The following is a 24784-nucleotide window of genomic DNA, read 5'->3' as shown; positions in this document are numbered from 1 at the left end:
CAGAAAAGCATCCCCAAAGAATGATGTTTCCACCACCATGCTTTACAGCTGGGATGGTGTTCTTGGGGTTGTACTCATCCTTCATCTTCCTCCAAACACGGCGAGTGGAGTTTAGACCAAAAAGCTCTATTTTTGTCCCATCAGACGACATGACCTTCTCCCATTCCTCCTCTGGATCATCCAGATGGTCATTGGCAAACTTCAGACGGGCCTGGAAATGAGTTGGCTTGAGCAGGTGGACCTTGCGTGCGCTGCAGGATTTTAATCCATGACAGCGTAGTGTGTTACTAATGGTTTTCTTTGAGACTGCTCTGGGCTGATCCCTCACCTTCCTCATGATCATTGATGCCCCATGAGGTGAGATCTTGCACGGAGCCCCAGACCGAGGGAGATTGAGCGTCATCTTGAACTTCTTCCATTTTCTAATAATTGCGCCGACAGTTGTTGCCTTCTCACCAAGCTGCTTGCCTATTGTCCTGTAGCCCATCCCAGCCTTGTGCAGGTCTACAATTTTATCCCTGATGTCCTTACATAGCTCTCTGGTCTTGGCCATTGTGGAGAGGTTGGAGTCTGTTTGATTGAGTGTGTGGACAGGTGTCTTTTATACAGGTAACGAGTTCAAACAGGTGCAATTAATACAGGTAATGTGTGGAGAACAGGAGGGCTTCTTAAAGAAAAACTAACAGGCCTGTGAGAGCCGGAATTCTTACTGGTTGGTAGGTGTTCAAATACTTATGTCATGCAATAAAATGCAAATTAATTATTAAAAAAATAATACAATGTGATTTTTTGGATTTTTGTTTTAGATTCTGTCTCTCACAGTTGAAGTGTACCTATGATAAAAATTACAGACCTCTACATGCTTTGTAAGTAGGAAAACCTGCTAAATCGGCAGTGTATCAAATACCTGTTCTCCCCCCTGTTGGTGGTACGTGTCAAAATAACATCCACATGAATGTCAGGACCCAAGGTTTCCCAGCAGAACATTGCCCAAAGCATCGACCCTTGTCAAAGTTGCTCAGATCCTTACACATGCCCATTTTTTCTGCTTCTAACACATCAACTTTGAGGACAGAATTTTTACTTGCTGCCTAATATATGCCACCCACTGACAGGTGCCATGATAACGAGATAATCAGTGTAATTCACTTCACAGTGGTCATAATGTTATGTCTGATTGGTGTGTCATCATAGTACTTTTAAGAATTTTAAGTTAAGATAGCCTTATCATGTGAGACAAAGTTTTGTCTCTAGGTTGAATGTTTCAAGAAATACGTTAAAGATTGAACAAGGAGCCTCTTGCTACACAAGCACCAGTAATAATGGCACAAATACAAAAGACTCAGAAGATGAAGCCTCAGGTTCCCATGATTGCATCCAGGTTAGAGCTATTATGCATGCACCACATGTTGAGGGACATCAATAGTCCATCCTTCAGGGGCTTTCTTAAGCCTGGGATCTATGGGGACGATCCCGTTTTTAAGCAAATCCCTTATCCTCCAAATTCCATCTAGTGTCCCACTGTGCAGCTTTAAACTTCTGACCTAAAAAGTGGATGTGCAGAAAAAAACTTTTCTTACTTTAAACTTTAACTAAACATTATGAAAGTTGCAAAGATTAATCATTTTTACCTCAGCGGTATCATTCAGTAAATTCCTATAACATATTGACCTAATAGTTAAACAGCATGTATCTGTCACTCACACTCCCACACAACTGCAAAGCCTGTTTTTGACCAGGAGTGAGCAAACTAAGGCCCGAAGGCCAGATCTGGCCTGTGAGCCATTTCGGTACAGCTCATGATAGGTACTTATCAGGGGCCAGTGGGCAGAGCTGGGGGGTTGTCAGCTGACATGGTGTACCTGGGCAGGCTTGGCCTGGCTATAAAGGGTGTCCACATCAGCCACCACCCTCTCTTCCCCAACTGGCAGGCTTGCCTCCACCACCTTTTGTTTCTGATCTGTTAGTACTATACAGCATCCCACACAACACATTTTCCATTCATCCATTCTATGCATTAACTACTGATCTTACAGATGTCCATAGCTCACTATGTTGTTGTATATATTACTTTAGTTCAATATATTTATTTTTTAACATTTGGATCATGTGTGGTCTATCTTATGTTACAAACTCTGAGCCAGGTTATAAAGTTAAGGCCCGTCCGATTAGACATTTAGCATTTTGGTTGTAGTATAGTATTGGTAGTGGTGGTTGTTTGTACATTTGGCTAATTTGCTTGGTTGGCATTTGATTTGGTCTTCCTGTTTTTGCAAGGTCAGCTTGGGGCACTGTGTAACTGCGGTAATTATTGCCAGTTTGGGTTCAGCTGTGTTGTTGCAGTTTTTAAAGTTCAATGTGGTGTTAATTGTTTGGCTTCTGGGGAGATTTTTTAGCATATCACACTTTTTTGTTTGTTTGAGCTTTACGCCTTGGCCAGACCAGATCCGCCAGTTGTGTTGTGTATGCAATGTTTTGTTGTAAGCCCTTTCCATTTCGTTACGCATTCTTTTTTTATTTACCACACATCTAAAAATAGACGCTGTCATGTGCCGTCACCGGTTACCCTGCCCTTTTCAATTTGTCAGACGATATTTATTGAGACATAAATGCTACAAATAATGCAGGTAGGAAGATTTCATCCGATATTCGGTTACCATGTCAGTAACTATAACTTGTTGGCTAAACAAAAGTTCTGAACGTTTTGTTATCCTACAGTAGCAACTGCACGTTTGTCAACTTGTGTCTGCCACTTGGGGATAACTTGCTAGCTAGTGGCTACATAAAAACTCTGTTCTAGCTACAGAAGCTGTTTAGGCAGTTTGAGTGTGTGTAGAGCAGTGTATTTGGCAGCTTTTTAGTTTGTTTTAGTCATTACAGTAATAATAATGTAGGCCATACTTTTTACAAATAATATGTAATATATTAGCAAACATATTCACTTAATTTTGTTGTCCCAGCACATGCTGAAGGTCCTGGTTTGAGGGGCCAACACGACAACATCATCCGCAAAGAGCAAAGACGAAATTGTGTGGTCCCCAAACCTGACACCCTCCGGCCCCTGGCTGCGCCTAGAAATTCTGTCCATAAAAATTATGAACAGAACTGGCGACAAAGGGCAGCCCTGCCGGAGTCCAACATGCACTGGGAACAAGTCTGACTTACTGCCGGCAATGCAGACCAAGCTCCTGCTTCGGTCGTACAGGGACCTGACAGCCCTTAGCAAAGGACCCAGGACCCCATATTCCCGAAGCACTCTCCACAGGATGCTGCGAGGGACACAGTCAAATGCCTTCTCCAAATCCACAAAACACATGTGGATTGGTTGGGCAAACTCCCATGAACCCTCCAACACCCCGTAGAGGGTATAGAGCTGGTCCAGTGTTCCACGGCCCAGATGAAAACCACACTGTTCCTCCTGAATCCGAGGTTCTACTATCGCCTGTATTCTCCTCTCCAGAACCCTGGTATAGACTTTCCCGGGGAGGCTGAGAAGTTGACAGTTTCCAGATTGATTAATGCACACTTTTTGGCGCACGAGTAGGAAAAATCCAATACATAAAATGCATCCACAAAGAGTATGCATGGTGCTGTATGTCTTTGCATCATAACACACTTGTTCATTGGAAATCAGTGAACTTCCATTGTTACGCATATGCATTGGCGCATTTGGTCTGGCCAAAGAGTTAGGTTTTAGTTTGGTGGATGCTGGAAGGTATACCGTTTTTGTTCCCTGTGCATGTTGGTCTACAGTATATAGTCATTTGTATGTGCCTGATGCATAATTGTTGGAGTTTGGTTAAGTGCTGGTATCATGCATTTGGAAAGTATTCAGACCCCTTCACATTTTCCACATTTTGTTACATTACAGCCTTATTCTAAAATGTATTACAATGTACTGAGTACATTGTTGAAGCATTTTTGGCAGCGATAACAGCCTTGAGTCTTTTTGGGTATGACGCTACAATCCTGGCACACTGGTATGTGGGGAGTTTCCCCTTTTCTTCTTTGGAGTTGCGCTCCTGCTCTGTCAAGTTGGATGGGGAACATCAATGCCCAGCCATTTTCTGGTCTCCAGAGATGTTCGATTTGGTTCAAGTCCGGGCTCTGGTTGGCCTACTCATTGACATTCACAGACTTGTCCCGAAGCCACTCCTGCATTGTCTTCGCTGTGTGCTATGGTTCATTGTTCTTGTTTCCTCCAGACGTGAAGTTTGGGATTCAGTACAAAGAGTTCAGTCTTGCTTCCATCAGACCTGTTTCATCAGACCAGAGAATCTTGCTTGTCATGGTCTGAGCATCAAACTCCAAGCAGGCTGTCATGTGTCTTTGACTGAGGAGTGCCTTCGGTCTGCCCACTTTACTATAAAGACCTACAGAGATGGCTGTCCTTCTGGAAGGTTCTCTCATCTCCACAAGATAATTATGGGGCTATGTCAGAGTGGGCTATGTCAGAGGCTATGTCAGAGTGCCTATCAGGTTCTTTGGTCTTTGGCCAGCTTAAGAAAGAATGGTTGTGTTTCCAAACTTCCGCAAATTTAGAAGGCTTATGGAAGCCATTGCGTCATTGGGGATCTTCAATGCTGCAGAACTTTTTTGTACCCTTCCCCAGATTTGTTCCTTAACACAATCCTGTCTTGGCGGTCTGTGGACAATTCCTTTAACCCCATTGCTTGATTTTTTATCTGCAATGCACTGTCTACAGTGGTACCTTATATAAACAGGTGCCTTTCCAAACCATGTCCAATCAATTGAATTTACCACAGATTAACTCCAATCAAGATGTAGAAAAATCCCAGGGATGATCAAAGGAAACAGGAAGAACCTGAGCTCACTCCTAGCAAAGGTTCTTAATACATATGTAAATGTGATATTTCAGTTTACATTTATTTTATACACTTGCAAAACAGAAAAAAAAACAGGGTTTGCATTTTGAGTTGTGAGGTATTGTGTGTACATGAGAAAAACATACATTTAATCCATTTTAGAATAGGTCTACAACATTCCAAAAAGTGGAGGGGTCTAAATACTTTCCTAGATGGAACTGTAAATGTGCTGATCATCAATGTATACAGTGGATATATAAAGTTCTACACACCCCTGTGAAAAAGCTTTTTGTGATGTGAAAGAATGAGACGAAGATATATCATGTCAGAACTTATTCCACTTTTAATGTGACCTATAATGTGAACAATTCAATTGAAAAACAAACTGAAATAAGTGTGACAACCCTCTTATAACTGGGAATGTGGCTGTGTTCAGAATTAACCAATCACATTCATGTTAACCAATCACATCATGTTAAATAGAAGTCATTACACACCTGCCATCATTTAAAGTGACTCTGATTAATCCCAAAGTTCAGCTTTTCTAGTAGGATTTTCCTGCCATTTTCTTAGTTGCATCTCAGAGCAAAAGCCATGGTCCGCAGAAAGCTTCCAAAGCATTAGATATACCATGGAACACAGTGAAGAAAGTCATCATGAAGTGGAGAAAATATGGCACAACAGAGACATTACCAAGAACTGGACGTCACTCCAAAATTGATGAAAAGACGAGAAGAAAACTGGTCCGAGAGGCTTCCAAGAGGCCTACAGCAACATTAAAGGAACTGCAGGAATTTCTTGCAAGTACTGGCTGTGTGCTGCATGTGACAACCATCTCCCGTATTTTTCATATGAATGGGCTATGGGGTAGGGTGGCAAGAGGGAAGCATTTTCTTACAAATAAAAACATCCAAGCCTGGCTAAAGTTTGCAAAAACAAACAACAAGTCCCCCAAAAGCACATGGGAAAACTTTTTGGCCATAATTCCAAAAGGTATGTTTAGTGCAAAAACAACGCTGCATATCACCCAAAGGACACCATACCAACAGTGAAGCATGGTGGTGGCTGCATCATGCTTTGGGGCTATTTTTCTTCAGCTGGAACCGGGGCCTTAGTCAGGGTGGAGGAAATTATGAACAGTTCCAAATACTAGGCAATTTAGGCACAGAACCTTTAGATGTCCTTTAGAAAGCTGAAGATGAAGTTCACCTTTCAGCATGACAACGACCCAAAGCACACATCCAAATTCACAAAAGCATGACTTCACCCGAAAAATATTTTGGAATGGCCCAGCCAGAGCCCAGACCTGAATCCAATTGCACATCTGTGGGTTGAGCTGAAGAGGGTTGTGCACAGGAGATGTCCTCGCAATCTGACAGATTTTGGAGTGCTTTTGCAAAGAAGAGTGGGCAAATATTGCCACGGCAGGATGTGCCAGGCTAATAGACTCCAACCGACTGAGTGCTGTAATAAAATCAAAAGGTGTTTCAACAAAGTATTCGTTTAAGGATGTGCACACTTATGCAACCAGGTTATTGTGAGTTATTTATTTATTTATTTTTTTCCTCAAAGACTTCAGTTTGTTTTTCAATTGAATTGTTCACGTTATAGGTCACATTACAGGTGGAAAAAGCTCTGACATGATTTATCTTTGTCTCATTATTTTACATCACAAGAACCTGGCATTTTAACAGGGGTGTGTAGACTTTTTATATAGCCTTACTTCAATCTTTCAGTATTTTGTGTAGCCTATCCTTGTTGTGTTTTCTGTTCCTGGATGTTGTACCACTAGGAGTACCTATATTGTCTATCCCTGCCAGCACCTTTACACCAGATATTCTGATTCTAAATATCAGGCTGCTAATCAAAAGTAATTATTTCACTTGATTATGGCAGCATGCTCTAATCATAGGGATGGATAGAACTTTGTTTTTAAGTGCTGGGTTTCGAGTACAAAATCTCCCAGGAGCTAAAAGGAAAACCATCTGGACCATCCTTGGGAAATAAAGTGTTCGTTTTGTTATCAATGAAAGAGGAATTTTCAGTATTTTCAGCCATTTTTGTCTTCAGATTGAGTTCATAGCATCTCGAAATGTTCTGTACCACAAGATAGGTACACTTTATTCAACATAATTTAGAACATTACATGATAAGAGCGTGATGAATAAGAGATGTATTTATCTCATGCTTCTCTACCAGATGAGGCACATGTGGTAAATTGGACTTGATTGGAAATTCTATTTCAATTTCGGTAGTACCTATTAATACCACGCTGCTCTATTATATATAAGTCTCCTCCTACTCTTTTCATGTTGTGTTCCACAAAATTGAGAAAAACTTGAATTGACCTGTTTACATGAAAACATTTAAACAGATGAGATTATAATTAATTTTTTTTTACCTTGGATGAGATTAGAAAATGTTTATATGCAGAATGTTTTAAAATGTGTAAAGGCAGAATGTGAAATGTAAACATCTAAACAATAATCTGGGCCTTAATTTGCCACAAAACATTCCTGATACCTGGGCTGGAGTAAAAAATAGACAGATGGAGCTGGACAGATTCAGGTGGGAAATTCAGGACTAGAAGGTTACATTTTGTTCATTTTCATTAACATTCTAACAACTTATTTTGGTCTGCAGCATAGTATAATAAGAGCATTGAGAACAACATAAAACGGTCTTGACATTTTAACCACCCTTGTAGCAACATGATTATTTCTGCTGTTAATAAATATACCAGAAAAATAGTGAGTAAATTGAGAAATGCGAAGCATATACAGTGCTGTTTGAAAGTCTGAACCCTACAAGGATGGTCATTATTTTTGTAAAATTAAATAATAAAATCCTTATGTAATCCCACATTTGTAATAAAGACTACTAAACAAATTAATATATTCCTTGTTTTTTTTTAACAAACGTGGTTGATTTAACAACATCTTAGATTTCATGAGCGCAGAAATGTTCATTCAGTATCCTGTTGCACCTCCATTATCAGTGATTATTTGGAGTAAACGTCTCCTATAGTCATTAATCCATCACTGACATCTTTTCGGAGGGATTTTTGCCCTGTCAACTGAGTTAGGTTTGATGGGTGTCTGGGGTGCCTCTTGTCTGCTTCAGGTCCTGCCACAGCATCTTTATTGGATTAAGGTCAGGACTTTGACTTGGCTAATCCAAAACACAAACCTTCTGTCTCCTGAGTCATTCTTTGGTAGATTTGCTTGAATGCTTTGGGTCATTGTCTTGTTGGAAGACCCCGTTTTTGACCCTGTTTCTTGACTGTTGGAAATGTTCATTTGGTGGACTGACAGTGTTCGAATCTTTTTGAGATGGCTGTATAACTTTCCACAGACTGATGTGCTCTCACTACAGTCTATATGTTATCCTTTGAGAGCTTCTTTCCTCTTGGCATGGTGTTTTGCATTTACCTGTATGAGTAACACTTAACTGACCAGGGGCCATATTCACAAAACATTTTATCTTACCACTAGGAGGACTCCTAAACAGCACTAAAAATTCCTATCTATGAGTTTCCTCTTTAAACCTATTCACAAAGCTTCTAAGACCAACTTTTACTAAGGACTGGGAAGAAGTCTTAAGCAAAGAGAAAGGGCGGGATTGATCCCTTTGCTGTGGATGATGTTGTGTTCCACGAACAAGTTTACTTACTATGCCCACAGCGATTGGCTGATTGGGGATGTTCTCTGTCCGTGAACTCATCATAGCAATACTGTAACGTTGTGTCGTTGCCATATTGAAATAAAGATATTAAAATAATAATGTAGGCCAAGTGTCACTGATTAAACATGAAACCAGTAATGATATACTGAATAGTCAAGATATGTTCTGCTAATTGTCAGCCTCTTACATGTCTGGCAGCTCGTAAAGAAATGTGTGTTCAATCTTTTAATGGTGCAATAATTAATGCAATTATGTGTCCCATCTATAGCAGCAACTACACTGGGTGGTCCAGCTATGGCCATGAAGTTGGCTTTGTTTCGTTGTATTTGGTGAATGAGGAAACCAAATGATTTGTCGGCCGATATGGGGTCTGGGGAGGGCATTTATTATTTGATGTAATTATTCTACTGCGTTGTTCGTCTGTGCTGCATATCTACATTTTCCCTTTGGCCAAGTAGCGTAGAGTTGTCACAACCTTGATGTCCAATGTTATTGGGTTGTTTCTGTTTGTTGGTGAAGTGACTGCATCAATGACTAGCTCTACTATGATCATAATACCTTCGTGATTAAGGTTATACCTTTTAAAAAGCTCAGTATCATTAAATGTTTCTAAAACCTTTTAGGATTGTTTGTGACTTGGTCTTATTGACTTAGGAGTACTCGACTACTCCTAACATTTCCCAGATTTAGGAGCTGGTTTTGGCGCTAAAACGCTTTGTGAAATACTCTTAGGCCAAAAATGTAGGAATCCCGAAGTTAGGACTGACACACCCATTTTTTTTAAAGAGTTACTCCTAAATCAGCATGTTAGGAGCTACTTTTAGCCTTAAAATGTTTTGTGAATACGGCCCCAGGTTTCTTGTCTCTATTCATCAGAGTCCTGCTCAGACACTTTCCTAAAGATCCCTACATTGATTGGTTAATTTGGTACCCAATTATTGACCCACCTGATCCTACTTACCTTCTAGATTTAACTAATGCAACTTGGGGTTCACTTCATTTTGCACATGCGCTAATTATTTTTGAATAAAGTTTTTCTACTAGACACGATTTCCTCTACACTAACATGGAATTGGTAACTATAAACCTGTTATGTCAGAAAAACCTGTTATGTCTGGGTCGCCATGGGCGACCCAGACATAACAAAGCCATATTCACAAAAGCCATATTCACACACACTCTTTTACAGGTGCCTTTGGTGTGTACTTATCCATATTTACTAATTTGGTCAGATTGCAAAGATAAGATACTCAGTAAAGATTGGTAAAATTTAAACAAAATAATTTTACAGGAAAGTATTAGCTGCAAACCTTGCCATTGTGTGTGTGTGTGTATGTACTGATCAATCCATACACTGCGTGCACAATTATTAGGCAAGTAATCATTCTGATTGTATCATTATTTCTATGCACGTTTTACAACTCCAAATCATAATAACTAGAATGCTCATTGGATTTAATCATTTTCAGGTCATAATTGTGTTGTAATGAGGGAGGGTGTGGAAAAAGTGAAACACCTTATATAAAGGTGTGCTTAATTATTAGGCAGCTTCATTACCTCAGGTAAAATGGGCCAAAAAATACACTTTTCTGACACTGAAAATTAAAAAATTCTATAAGTGCCTTTCAGATGGATGCAACACTCTTGAAATAGCTAATCTATTGATGCATGACCAAAAATCTAACGTTTTGTTGCGAATAGTCAATGGGGCGCAAAAAACACATGGAGAAGAAGGCGCAAGTTAACTGCAAAAGACTTGAGAAGAGTGATAAGTGAAGCTACCAGGAAGCTATCCACCGTATTCCAGAACTGCAACATACCTGGAGTGCTGTAAATATTTTTGAAGGGCCAAAATTGTTATTTAATTGTCATTTGGTGTTACTTATTTGTGACCCTTACTCTAAAAATTTAGAATAAACAAGTGAGTTGGGAGAAATTGTTTTTATAATTTAGTTGCCTAATAATTGTGCACACTAATACATATATTCCCCTGAGAAAGACAAAACTCACTTTTCCTTTGTTAAACATTCAGGTTTGAGGTTCAATTATATTTTGGATTGACTGACAGCATTGTGTTTGTTCACCAATAAATGAATCCTGAGGAATACAATTTGCCTAATTATCGTGCATACAGTATATGTTGAATTTCCCAAAGACCCTATTGGCAATAAGCAATCTAAATGTGTTGCTAATCTATCTTAGATGCAAGATGGCTGATTTGAAGAAATATAGATTACATTTATTTTATCAGGTCTGCTCATCATAATGCTCCAACATTTATTGTAACTGGGTTGGAGAAGGTCCTCCTATCGAAAAGCTGACTAACAGAGTTATCGACCTGAACTGAGTAATTATGAAAGAGCAGGGAACTCCTGTAGTGAAGTTCTCAACTTATTTACTTTACTAATGTGTCCTTTATGTGTCCCTTATAAGGTGTCAATATTTTTCATTGTGAATATGTATTGTGTTGAAGCTGGTTACATAACCATGGTTATATTGCATCATGGCAGGAAGATGGGTAAATCTTAATAAGGCTCCTACTAATTGGACTTGGGTAAATGTCACAATTTCTGTCCTGGAGACAGACTGTTTAAAATATGTTTGGGTTTTTTGATCATTCCAAAATGTAAGTTTTTTGTATTGGCATGTTAACAAAGATAATCCCCCGAAAAGAAGCATCGAATTCTGTTTCATGTTTTTACTGAAAGAAGGCAGTGTATCTTGTGTGTGTGGAATAGATGCTTTTGCATGCCTTTTGCATGTCTTTACATTTTGGTGACTAAACTGAACATGCAGTGGTTTCACAACTACTTGGAAAGTAGTTCGCTTTATAATTGTACTATAAAAGAGACCACAAATAACATATTGTAACATTTTCTGTTGGTGGTCCCCTAAATATCTGAATGGGTTATCTGATATGAAAAAACACTTCAAATAAAATGTGCTCTAATACGTTTTAGCCATTCAATCAATCTTATCCAGAGCTACAGATGCTTCAGGAGCAATTAGGGCAGCATTTCCCAAACTAGGCGTCATGATTTGAAAATGGGATTTCAAGAAAAACTGGGCAGGACGAACATCAGTGAACATTTTATTTTACCAAGATCATACACAATTATTGCCTTATCTTCCTTGATGCATTTTAGACTATGTACAAAGGAATACCTTTTCAAATATACAAATGGTTTTGTCACAAAAACTGTTCTGATAAATTGCAAATTAACCTGTGTTGTTGTAGCATGTGTATACCAGCCAACAACTCGCAGATACAGTGCAGGTGGAGTTGTTTACATGTTCAGACAAACATCTATCTTCATATCACCAGAATAAAAACCTTAATGGAATATATATGGAAAAGGGCATCATGTTCATAACACTGGACTTGTACTACTCTGTGAAGTTCATCCTAACTTTTTTCTAAAATTACTTATCCATGTTCCAATTCTTGACTTTACCTAGCACGTAAACTGAAGAAGATTGGACAACTAAAGAACCCGGAGGAGGATCTATCCAATCAAGGCCCCACTGATGCCATCCAGTGCTTTTCTCCCCATTCTGGCCTGAGCATCCATTCCCAGCTGGTGTTCCTCAACATCTTGGAATCAATTGAGCCAGAAGTGGTTAATGCGGGACATGACCATGGCCAGCCAGACTCCTCTGCAGCGCTGCTTACCAGCCTCAATGAACTAGGGGAACGCCAACTGGTCAAAGTGGTGAAGTGGGCTAAAGGCTTGCCAGGTCTATTACTGTTACTTGTCATATAAAACATATTTGCATGTCGCCCTTGGCAATTTTAATATTTAGAATTTATCATTTGATATATAACAAAATTTCAGTTGCATTGCAGAAAATTGGGAATTGAAGGGAAGAATATAAACAGACAGATCAGACATAGGTTTTCATGAGAATTAAACTGAAATTAATGATCGCTAACTATTTTCATATGCTTAATTTTCTTCTTAGGTTTTCGTAATCTGCATGTGGATGACCAGATGGCAGTCATCCAACATTCATGGATGGGCGTGATGGTGTTTGGCTTGGGATGGAGGTCCTACAAGAATGTCAATGCCAGAATGCTTTACTTCGCACCAGATCTTGTTTTCAATGAGTATGTGAAGACATGTTATAGTCATTTTAATTATCAGAGTGAATCATATTAATACTAGGCCAACAACTCAGAGTGTTACACATTTAGTTGCTGGAGATTTCCTCCATTGAGTTGGCTCTTGGCTGTCATAATAATTATTATAATAACAAATTATCAATAATAATAATAATATAATATTTGTCTTTCATCTGTCCATTTGTCTCTCTGTCCTTGTCTCTGTCTCTCTTCATTTCTCGCTCTACCTTTGTCTTGCTTTTAGTGTGTGTCTGTCTCTCAAATTAATACAGTATACCTAGAATTGATTGTGCCTTAAGCCTGTGCTTCATTTTCTTGTTTAGTATTATTTTGTCACATGGAAATCCTAGGGTATATTTTATTTTTTAGCATTTTATTCACTATGGTGCCAGAGGTGTCAGGAAAGTTTGTGATATTTAGTTCAGATCTGAGGTGGTTCAGAGACATGAAAAGTATGTAATTACTGAGGAGTCTTCACTGATACAACTGTGCAGAAAACTATGGAAAAACTATTATTGTAGCAGTAGTGAACCACCCTTATTATCAATGATCCATTTTGTTAAGATGCTAAGAACATAACCTTATATTACTGTGAACTGTCAGTCTCCAAATGGTGTGGTAATTTGATCTACAATGCCTTTCTGGCATAGAACCACAACATTAGAAATCATGTAATCAAATCACAGAAGCATTCCGTACCATTCTATGCGCTCATGTGTAATCAGAAAGTATACCAAGCAACATTTTCAACCAGCAAGGCTACTGGGAAGCAGGTCAAAGGTCATATGAGCATTTTTTTCTATAGAGGTGAAGTATGCAATCAATGCAACAGTGTCACATAAGGGTTTCACCCTTCTCTTCTCACTTAAATTCCCTGTATCCAGATCTCTGATAACAACACGCTTACAGATTAACCCTCTTTTAATATATTATTTGAGTACTTGCCCACCACTTTGTGGTCTTTCATTAGGTCATTTTCATTATACTGTATTTTTCCCTTATGCACACAGACCATTCTATTCTCTGTCATCCCCAGCCGTCGGATGCATATCTCCAGCATGTTTGAGCACTGCATCCGGATGAGACATCTCTCTCAGGAGTTTGTGCTGCTGCAAGTCACTCAGGAAGAGTTCCTCTGCATGAAAGCCCTGCTCCTCTTCAGCATCAGTGAGTTTTGCTGCCCAGCCCAGAGCAAGAGATCCATTTAAAGACTGTAGAAAGCATAACATTGTGTATTGGTTTCAAGCAATGTCCTACCATTTTTATGATAGTGTAAAAAGAATGCCATAAAAGCTAAGGTAGCGTTGACTGATGAATTATAAACGGTTGAGTAATAGAGATCCAAAATAAAATTAATAAAACATAACATTGCCTGTCTTATCTACAGTTCCCGTTGATGGTCTTAAAAGTCAGAAGTACTTTGATGAATTGCGGCTGACCTACATCAATGAACTGGACCGTGTCATTAACTATGGAAGGAAGTCCAACTGCTCTCAGAGGTTCTACCAACTCACCCGTCTCATGGATTCCCTTCAACCGGTGCGAGAAAATATGCATCTTCAGTAACTAGACATTTGTTCTAAGTGATGACGTTATTCATTTGTTTTACATAGCAAAAGTTGAGAATATGACTATAATGTATCTTTGTTTTTTCCTTCCTTCATCTTTCCAACCCCAGATTGTGAGGAAACTACAGCAGTTTACTTTTGATCTGTTTGTTCAGGCTCAGTCACTGCCCACCAAGGTCAACTTTCCAGAGATGATTGCTGAGATAATCTCAGTGCATGTGCCAAAGATCCTGGCAGGCTTGGCCAAACCTATCCTATTCCACAAGTAGCAGGATTTGCAATCATCCAAGAAAATCTGATTTTATCCAAGTTGCCTCTGTAGACTTCATCTAAGGCTCTGTGGTTTTCCCCTTCTTTTTTCATCCTTTGCTATCTTTCTTTAGTCTAAATGCTCAATGTACCATTTTAAAAACCCTTACATCATTACAGCACTTCAGTCACTTATCCAACATAATTTTCATAATTTTCTCCAAAGGGCATCAATATTCTAGCATTTATGTGAAGAATTGGCAGGTGTCACCATGTTGACGGCCCTTACTGCCCTATATTTCAAGAAAAAGTCTGAAGTTACCTGAATAAAGACAAAACTAAACAAATGTATAAACAGTTGAACATATCTATGCTTATATTTGCTTTCAGATTGTTCATGAGAGTTATGTAAACTATTTTTATCAAAAGGAACATGGAAATAGTCGTTTTTACATACTCTCATAGGGCGTAGCAATGAGTTGGGAGGATCAATTTACCTGCTTCTGACATTGGTGGCCCCCATGTTTCTCTGCACTTGCAGTATCAACTACATTTGTTGAACAGTACATACCACTTTCTTGTTTGCTATTTAGGCAGTGAACAAAAAATTATTCTCATGGTCCTGTCATACCATCATCTGTTAATGGGAAATGTTTGAATAATTCTCCCTAAAGTGACTAATTACAGACAGAGAGAGCAAGACAATTGTGTATAATAACTTTTCAAACATATTGAAAATGGCAGGTAGCCTAGCAGTTAGAATGCAGGACCACAAACTGGAAGGCAAACAAACTGTCAGTGTGCCCTTGAGCAAGAGACCTGGGTTTGCTTCTCACTCCCTCTAAATACAATTATATTTAGATATGTTGTAATATCAAACCTGCTATATTTTTTGTCCCTGCATGTGATTTCAAAGAACTCTTACTTCACACATGATGAAAATATGCCCAGGTTAGTTGGTCAAACTGAACATACTCATACTCTCTCAAAATGCTTTTTCTAAGATTTTCATTGCCTGAATATTTATGGCATTTCTTACGTTATTATCAAAACTCAATAAGATGCACGCTACACATGATTGAAGACATTAGAATGCTTCAATCATTATTAAATACAATGCATGCCAAATTTGTTTGTAATTGTAGGTGTACATTTGGCAAGTTCAGATCAACTATGATAGTTATTGTGTTCAGACTAATCTCTTAACTACCATTCTACCTGTGAAAGCATGTTAACACTGTATCAGTTTATAGTCAAATGTTTCTGTTATTTTCCAGATGATCCATTCATATCTTGCAGTTACTGTAAATACCAAAACAGGGTTATTGCTGTTGTTTCACTTGCATAAAATGCTTTATCAAAGTAACATACGTTACACCAAAAATATTACTTTATATACAATAATATATTCAGTACAGTCCATAAGTATTTGGATAGTGAACAAATTTGTCTCCGCACTCCATAACATTGGATTTGAGAGGTTAAAGTGCAGATTGTCAACTTTCATTTGAGGAAATTAACATAAACTGTTCACAGTGTAGGAAGTACAGCCCTTTTTATACTTAGTACACCCTCATTTTTCGGGACAAAATGTAATCGGATGAATTAACAATCTTTCCAAAATGTGTTAGTTGCAAATTCTTTGCATTCGACCCATAAACATCACCATACGCTGGGTATCTTTCCTGGTGTTGCTATGGCCGGCCTCTACTGCAACATCTTTTGTTCTTGTTTGTTTTAGGGGAAAGTTTGCCTTCATTCTCATCTTAAAGGAAGTGATGCGCATGCGCAGTTGGACTCATTTCAGGTGATCGACTTGGCCACTCCTTCTACTCATTCTAACATTCTAAAATGTTTGGCCTTGAAAAACTCCTTGGTTGCTTTAGCAGTATATGGTTCATTGTCCTGCTGCAAGGTAAAGTGCCATCCCATGAGTTTTGAGGCATCTGGTTGTGTCTGAGGAGACGATTTCAGTACTCTTCAGAATTCATCCTACTGCTGCTGTCAGTAGTTATATCCTCAATGAAAACTAGTGAGCTAGTTTCAGTGGCAGACATACATGCCAAAAACAAAACATCCCTTCCACCTTATTTCACAGATAAGTTAGTAAGCCAGTTCACTTTTTTCCCCCACACTTTCCTTTTGCCGTCACACAGGTACATGTTAGTATTTGTCTCTTCTGTCCACAATACCTTTTTCCGAAACTCTGCAGTCTTGGTATTTTTAGGCCATTCTGTTTTTGAGCCTCTGTAGTTTGGCTGGTGAGGACCTCTGCAAATGGAAGTGGCTTTTACATCCATGCATACCTCTTGGAGAGAGTTCCTGATCTGTTAAACGGGTCTACAATGTTTATTCTTCATTATGTTGTGTTTCTTCTTTATGTATTTGGTTATCTGCTGTATTGGACTTCATTGGTCTAGTAGGTCATTTGCCATAGCTGAGTTAACCAGTTCTTTCTTTTTCTTAATGTACCAAACAGTTAATGTTGACATACCTAATTATTTGGCTATGTTTTCTGATCAATTGATTCTGAAATACCTGCCTCATGATGGCCTGCTTGACTTGCACTGACACTTCTTTGGTCCTCCTGTTGTAAGCACACAAGGAAATTTCTAATTAAAACAGTTGCGAATCCAATTGTCCAAATACTTTTGGTACTCTTAAACTTGGGGAATATGTACAAAAGGAGCTTTTGTTTCTAAATTGTTTATTTAATATGTATATCTAAAAAATAATTGTGTTCTCAACATCTGGTGATCCTCGAGATTGTGTGAAGAAAAATGTATTTGCTGTGGATAAACTTGAAGGACTAAATATGCTGGAGAAGAAAGGGGTTGTCAGAATACACTTTGCGTTTGACAGCAACAAGCACTATGCTATTACTTACCTATTTAAAAAAAAATAAACATAGCTGCTTAATTACAATATGTATGGCACCAGACTGAAATCAAGGCCAAGACTTCTGTGCTTGATAGAACATTTTAATTTTGTCTATATATAGGCCACACCAAACTAACAACATTTAATAATTACTGTAATCAATTAGTGTTACACTACAATGCTTAAAAAATGGCATGAATTAATTTTCATTCTACACCATAAAAAGGTCAGAGGACAAATAAAGACAGAACTTGAGGACAGTACTCTTTCTTGTTGTTGTTTTATCATTATCTTTATAAATAGCAATAACATTCCTCGTTCACAACTGTTGCACTTATTCTTAGGTGTATGCATGTGATGCATGCAAAAATGTAAGCTTTACAACTCCAGCCTATCCTGGGCATGCAGAAAACAAGTTAATAGTGCTCTTACTAGCTCTTCAATAGCTTTTGCATAAATCTAAACCAATTTTATACATTGTGACATGAGCCTCTCTATAATGAATATTACTGTCAATTTATACCATAATCAAATGCATTTATACAAATGTTGCTTGTTTTTGTTGTGACAAACTTTTGTTATTGGCCACCATGAGTCTTGTAAACGTATTGCAATAATCTAAAGAAATCCCTCCTAGAGGTTCAGTTATTCGCAGTTAGTGATGTGTGTCTCTTAAAGATAACTCATGAATACATTTTAATGTTTTTGTTGAGGCGGTTTAAGTTGCGTGGTGTTAGTGGGCCAATAAACATTGTACTGAGTTTTGTGAGACTTGTTGTCTGGATATTTTTTTTTTTTTTTTTTAGACTTATCCTCAAAAAATAACCAATCCCTTCAGTTTGCCTACCAGTATGAGGCAGACAGACATTATTTGAAGTGTAATCAGGTATGAATAGGATAGTTACTGTCATATTACGGCAATAAGTATCTTTTTTACACCGGTAATACATTTTGCCAGTAGAATATTTTGTTTCTGACATGCACACAGCCCATATTCAAAGAGATTGGTTATTTCTGAGGCCACATTGGGCTACTTATTTTTTCCATACTTCAAAATTAAATCTCTCCAAATTCTTGATATTCTTTCTCTGGGCATAGCCACATTTTAGGCTAAATACTTGGTAAAGTTAATGATGCCGTTGACCTAAACAAGTGCGCCAAGACCACTGGAAGCAAAATAGCCCGTAACATCAAAGATCCAACACCATTTTTCACAGTAGGTTGGGGTTAGTTTCTGCATTTGCATCTTTCTTTTGATGCAGAACCCACTAATGATGTTCTTTTATTTTCATGTAATCCAGAAAAACTAAGTGACCATACTTTGCTACACAGCATTGGCATTTGGTATGGAACCATTGGAAAACAGAGTCACCACCATGCCAGTAGTGGATTTAACAGCTTAAGGAAGATGAATATGCAAAAAGAACGCCTTAACATATTTATAATATTGAGGTGGATCTTTGATGTTGTGTGTTTATTTTTTGTTTCAATACGATCCTGGGGCTCTTATTGACAAGGTCTCATTTTGAGGATCAGTTCCAGTTGTCAACTTTCTCAGTAGACAGGGCAAGATTGCCCAAGCCTAAATTTAAACACACGTGCAGGGAGAGACTTTTTGGACAGTCTAGTGAATACAGTCATAGCAGTATCATCTCAACAATATTCTCAGATAAATGTATTGCTTTCAACATGAAAAATACAAAATAATTTGCTAGAATTTTAACAAGACTACATCACTTCTATTGTACATCACTTCTATTGTAAACGAGATATTGTAACGAGTATGCACATTTTTGAATGGTTTCGTTGTCACTCAGAGAAGTCCATCTCTGTCATCAGTAATATGAAATAGTGCCAATATTCTACTGTCACTAATAAGGATTATATTTATTTGAAAGTTACAAGAAAGGCGAAATCTTATAGTTGCTAAAGAAATTGTTAAACAACTTTATTTAGAGGCATTTGAAAGTAATTTTATCTTTCTGGTTATATTTCTTCTATAAATCGTTGATGTGTACTCACATTTGAAAATACAAGCAATTCTATTTTCAAAATTGAGTGCATCTCCCAGAAGGTGAGATCCAGACTTTTCTTGAACATTCAAAATGACATTCATTTTGGACTTAATTATAAACATGTTTCCCATACTAAATGGTTATGATTTAAAAAATTAAAACTGTACGAAGGCTCTGCACACGGGCTTCTCATTTTCACAGTGGGAAATTTGTACATGACAACAAATGTGTTATTCATTAACTCATTAAAGGGTTTACCAAAAAAGCAATGTAGCGTAACATTTCATAGAGATGTTTTACCTTCTATTATTTTAGAATGATAAATTCTTCAATTGAAGGTAAAGGAAAAATTGCAATGAAGCCCACATTACTGAACTTGAATTCAGCTGTAAATTTGTCAGTAAAATAGATGGGAAATTAAAACAATCCTAAATGTATTTTAGTTTAAACTTGTAGTTACCATCCTATGACAGTTTTGTTAATCATATTACCTTTTTTTTCAGATTAAGTTGGAAAACAGGATTGCTATATCAAGAAATAAGCAATTTCCTCTTATTGAATTTACTTTCAATGTACCAACCTTGAATCACAATGACAAAAGGTATGTTGTCATACTGAGCAATTTAATATTCCAGTAAATTACATCACAGGAATATTAACTTGTCAAAAGGGACATAGCTATATGTATTTATAAACTATATTAACCTGGGTAGTTGTAAATAGTAAAATTTGTGTACATGGAAAATTTTCCTATGCCTGTTACATACAATGTAATGGCTTAAAACTGTTCTAACAAATCAATTGTTAAAGCTTTTCAACTATCTTCTGTAATATTGACAATTTCTGTCGTATTGGTTCAACATTTTTGAGTGATAAGTGCAAGCTTATTGAACCATGTAAAGGTTTTTGAAGCAATTCTGACTATCAAAATGGTGTTACAATGTTTGAAAGTTTGTAGTATTTTTACAACGTTTGTTATGTGATATGACTCCTACTGAATGTCATTATTTAAGAATGACACCCCGCAACCGTAATCTGTACATTTATTGTTTTCCACTTTCTTAGTTTGTGTAAATTGGATTTTAATTGTTAGTGCATTTTTGAATATCATTAAAAAAAAAAACATTGAATGTGTTTGTTTTACTTATTTTAATTTAAATACTGTTCAATGTTAACATTTGTTGTATTTTTCAAGACTCTCTGAACACAGAACCAAATCTGTTGTGCACTAGCTAGTAAACTACTCATTCTTTTTGGTTAATGCATGATTCCATATGCGTTATTTCATAGTTATGATGTTTTCACTATTATTCGACATTGTGGAAAATAGTAAAAATAACGAAATAGCCTTGAGTGAGTAGGTGTCCACACTTGACTGGTACTGTATGTGTTGGATAGGTCTCTATCAATCTAGGAAACCTAGATTTTGCAATTGTATTACTCTATTCATTGCATAAGAATTCAAGCTGCGTCATCAAATTTGAAGAGGATTTCCAGTGCATAGCCCTTTAGGTCAGTTCACTGGTTATCTATATGATTCTGGTAAGTGCTCTAACTTGAAAATTCCAGAAACTTTGATCTTCCTTTTTGCAAACAATTCCTTGGTTGATATAACTGTGCAGAGTATTGTCAAGTTGAAAGGTGAAATCCTTTAATTTCAGCTTTCTGGCAGACGGCAGCAGGGTTCCTGACAAAATATCTTGATATTTGAAGCTATGCATTGTCCACTCTATCCTGACCAGAGCCCTTGTTCCTGCCAAACAGAAGCAGCCCATAGAATGATGCTGCTGCCACACTGCTTGACACTAGGTACTGTGTATTTTGGATGATGAATTATGTTTCCTTTGCACCTAACATATATTTTGGGCCACAAATTTCGACTTTGGTCTCATCAGACATTGGTTGTATCTCAAATAACAAACTACATACTATGTACTACAACTACATACTTTGTGGGTGATGATGAAGTACGTACTGTTTAGTACACTATAGGTAGTATGCCAGTATTGGGACCAATTGGGACATAATACCTCTTAATAAATTTGTGTCTCAACGCTAAATAATTTTGTCGCATATTAACAGGACGCCATGTTTGAATATTTTGCTAGACAACATTAAGCATAGTGTTAAATTGACAAATGTTTGTTGTGAAAAGTTTACTTCTACTACAAATTGCATCTATGAACTGAATGGCTTTTCCCACTGGCTGTTTTTATAGCTTACAAGCCAGTAATACCAGTATATCTTCAATTAGAATTGAGCCCATGCTAGCTAACTTTACACTTCCAAGGCTTTTTCATTTCATGGCACAACAACGTTTGTTTTTTTCTTTTAGAATGACATTCTTGCAATAACTATCAATATAGGTGACGATAACTGACATTTTCGTGATGTGAAAACACAAGAGAATTGTCAACACCCCTCATCTTTTACTGCACAAGGGGTTGGGGTCTATTTTACTCCAAAAAGCATGTACAGATTCATACTTCAAAAATCCACCAGATATAGTACACCAAACTCGGAAACTTTTGGCATACTATTTTCACCGTACTGTGGTTTGGGACATACTAAGTTTCTGGCATACCACATAGTATACACAGTATGCGATTTGAGATGCAGCCAATGACACATTTTTCCACATGGTTTTGGGAGACTGAATGCTTGGCTATCTCTGCAGTAGGCAGCCAAGAAACCTTAATGGAAGTCCTACAGCAACAGCTGATTTTATTTAGGACTAATCAGAATCACTTCAAATTATGTCAGGGGATGGCAAATGTAACTTTTGAATTGAAATGTGATGGATTCAATCTGGATTTACGGTTACAAAACCCAATACAAACACAGATCTGAAAACGTATAGAACCAAGGCATTGACAGTGATCATTTCAATTATACTTTTTTAGAGAAATTATAAATTTATTTTTTACTTATAGACTAAATTATATTATATATTTTATTTTAATTATATAAGATATCATTAAAGGTGAAACAAGACTGACATGATTTGTCCGTCCGAAATTATAAGTAATACTTTTTAATATCAACTGTATGTCACATTAATATGATATCTCAGTGAGTTTGACTAACAGAATTTAGGGGGGTAACCCAATGTTGTAGTACTGGAGCTCACATCAGCTTGTGAGCTGCGGGGGAGTGTGTGCAGACAGGCAGACTTGCTCGGCTCCAGCTCAGATAATGCACATTGCACAAGCAAATCTGTTTCTAACCTGTACCAGCCTTCTAGTTAGCTACCCTTTGTACGTTTAAGAAAAAGAAACCTAATCTACAAGTTACATTATTCAGCTGCAGTCTACTGCTACATTTGCCTCTCCCTATGGATAAGTAGTCAGGCTTGATTTTGTTGTCTTGCTCAACCTTCGCACTTTCCACACCGCATCCCCCTCTCACACTCAACCCTGGACCTCACTGCCATATAGGCAATCAACAAGCAGTTCTGAAAAATACTTATCCATTGTCTTGGGCCATACAGGTAATCTATATTAGCAATAGCTTCTGTATATTACTGTGAAACAAACATTTTATTTTTTGTCAAGAATGCAAAACAATTTATATGTAAATGTACTGACAGTTGGTTATAAAAGATCCAACCTCTGTGTTGAGAAAAGCATGTTTTACCATCAGTTTGTTTCAAAGAGAACAAAAACACTACATTAACAACTAATGGTTTCTTGTGATGCAAAATTGTATCAACCTATCTAATACTTAGGACAGGTAAGATTTGAAAGTGCATTTCATGCTCTCACAATTGTAGCCTACTTTCTTACCTACAATGGTGATTTCTGCTTTCATTGTTCTGGGTTTATTTTCAAACATTTTACAAGAAAATCCATTTGGGGGCCAAATATCATAATGTGTAAAAAGTATATATTGGTGAAAAACGTATATAAAGTGTCTCAGCAAGGTGTTTGGCCACCATGAGCCACCAAATCAGCTTCAACGCACCTTGGCATAGATTCTACAAGTCTCTGGAACACTACTGTAGTGATGGAAACCCATTCCTCCAAAATATCTCTCATTTGGTGTTTTGATGATGGTGGAGAGTGCTGTCTAACACGTCGGTTCAAAATATCAAACAGGAGTTCAATTGGTTTGAGATCCAGTGACTGTAAAGGCCATAGCAAATTATACACATTTTCTCACTCATCAAACCATTCGGTGACCCCTCATGCCTTGTGGATGGGGACATGATTATCCTGGAAGAGACAACTTCAATCAGGATAGAGATGTTTCACCATAGTATTAAGGTTATCAGAATAACTTTAGAATGATTTATAGTGACCCTTCCTTACCCTATCTATGTTGTACCCCTGAACATTGAGTAGTGTTTTTGCTGAAAGAGTAGTGGGTTGGATTGAAACTCATGCTGCATCATTACATGTGCACTAGAGGCAGTGGCTTAGACCACTAGACCACTCTAGGCACTCATTCCTGCAAGTTTTATAGTTCTTTGTCCTCTTCCATTTAGTGCTGAGTTTCCTGATAAGCGCTTCATTGACTACTTTCTACTATACTACTGGGTTATGTGGGTGGTTCAACCGCAAAAAAAGCTTACTATAAATGCATATTTTGGTCTGAAACACCTCTCTGACAATCACAAAGATGTAGGGAGACTGAAAAAGTTGAAAAAAATCTTTCTCAGATCTTCTGAAGTGTATAGAGTAAGGTATGTTCCAAGGCAAGCAATATGGTAGCTCACTCACTCGATCAACATTTTTAAAAGGCTGTCAAATAATTTCATGCTTTCTTTCTTGGAGAATCAGGCAAAAAGAGGATGTGAGGAATCAAGGAAATGCAATTGAGATTCTGATCTTGTTTGGTCCATTTCTCACCTCCCTCTCAAAACACTGGGGTAAACGAGTGAATGTTATTCCCCTCCGGCTCCTATTCACCGTCAAAGAGATGCAAGGTGTGATGGGAAAAGAGACATGGGAAGCAAGCATATAACAGCTAGGAGAGTTTTAGATTTTCTTGATCAAATTGTAATGGTTTATGTCAATATATCAACTATGTAACTAGAATGATGAAATGTCTATGCCACAAATCATGGCAAGGTGACTTAGTGAAATGTATACCCCTGGAATCCCTATTGTCAGGTTATTGTGAAAATAAATGCTTAAATTCCTCTGATCATCACACCATTAATTTGTTACATAGCATTATTTGAACCCATATGATTCAGACTTGAGCACTCTGACTAGAACTTAAACAGCCGTAGACAATAAACTCATGACTCAACTATTGGTGGCTGGGACTTAATTCAGGTACCTTGTTTAGGTTTTAATAGTCATATGCATAGTGTACCAAGCCAAACTACATAACATTATAACTTGAAGGTTTCTACTCAACATCTACACAACATTGCAAAAACTATGGTAGAAATGATGTAATAATAATTAGTGCTGTCAAACGGTTAAAAAT

The 24784-nt window shown here is 37.6% G+C and overlaps 1 protein-coding gene across 3 annotated transcripts in view; it reads left to right on the top strand.

Annotated features, from left to right (window-relative positions):
- Positions 1 to 18101, top strand: part of ar (androgen receptor) — a 78915-nt gene extending 60814 nt beyond the window's left edge. For 2 of the 3 annotated variants that reach the window (XM_010895396.3, XM_010895397.3), the window contains 5 exons: positions 11970 to 12248; positions 12474 to 12618; positions 13670 to 13800; positions 14021 to 14172; positions 14312 to 18101. In XM_010895396.3, coding sequence (XP_010893698.1) covers positions 11970 to 12248; positions 12474 to 12618; positions 13670 to 13800; positions 14021 to 14172; positions 14312 to 14470 — 866 coding nt within the window. In that variant the 3' untranslated portion in view covers positions 14471 to 18101. Of the gene's footprint in view, positions 1 to 11969; positions 12249 to 12473; positions 12619 to 13643; positions 13801 to 14020; positions 14173 to 14311 lie in introns of those variants that run through there. The other variant, XM_013134503.3, reaches the window with a different exon arrangement.
- The last annotated feature ends 6683 nt before the right edge of the window (positions 18102 to 24784 follow it).

Source organism: Esox lucius, chromosome 7 (assembly GCF_011004845.1).
Source record: "Esox lucius isolate fEsoLuc1 chromosome 7, fEsoLuc1.pri, whole genome shotgun sequence".
In the NCBI taxonomy this organism is placed as follows: domain Eukaryota; kingdom Metazoa; phylum Chordata; class Actinopteri; order Esociformes; family Esocidae; genus Esox; species Esox lucius.
Note: the sequence above shows the minus strand (reverse complement) of the source record. Positions and strands in the feature narration are given on the sequence as shown.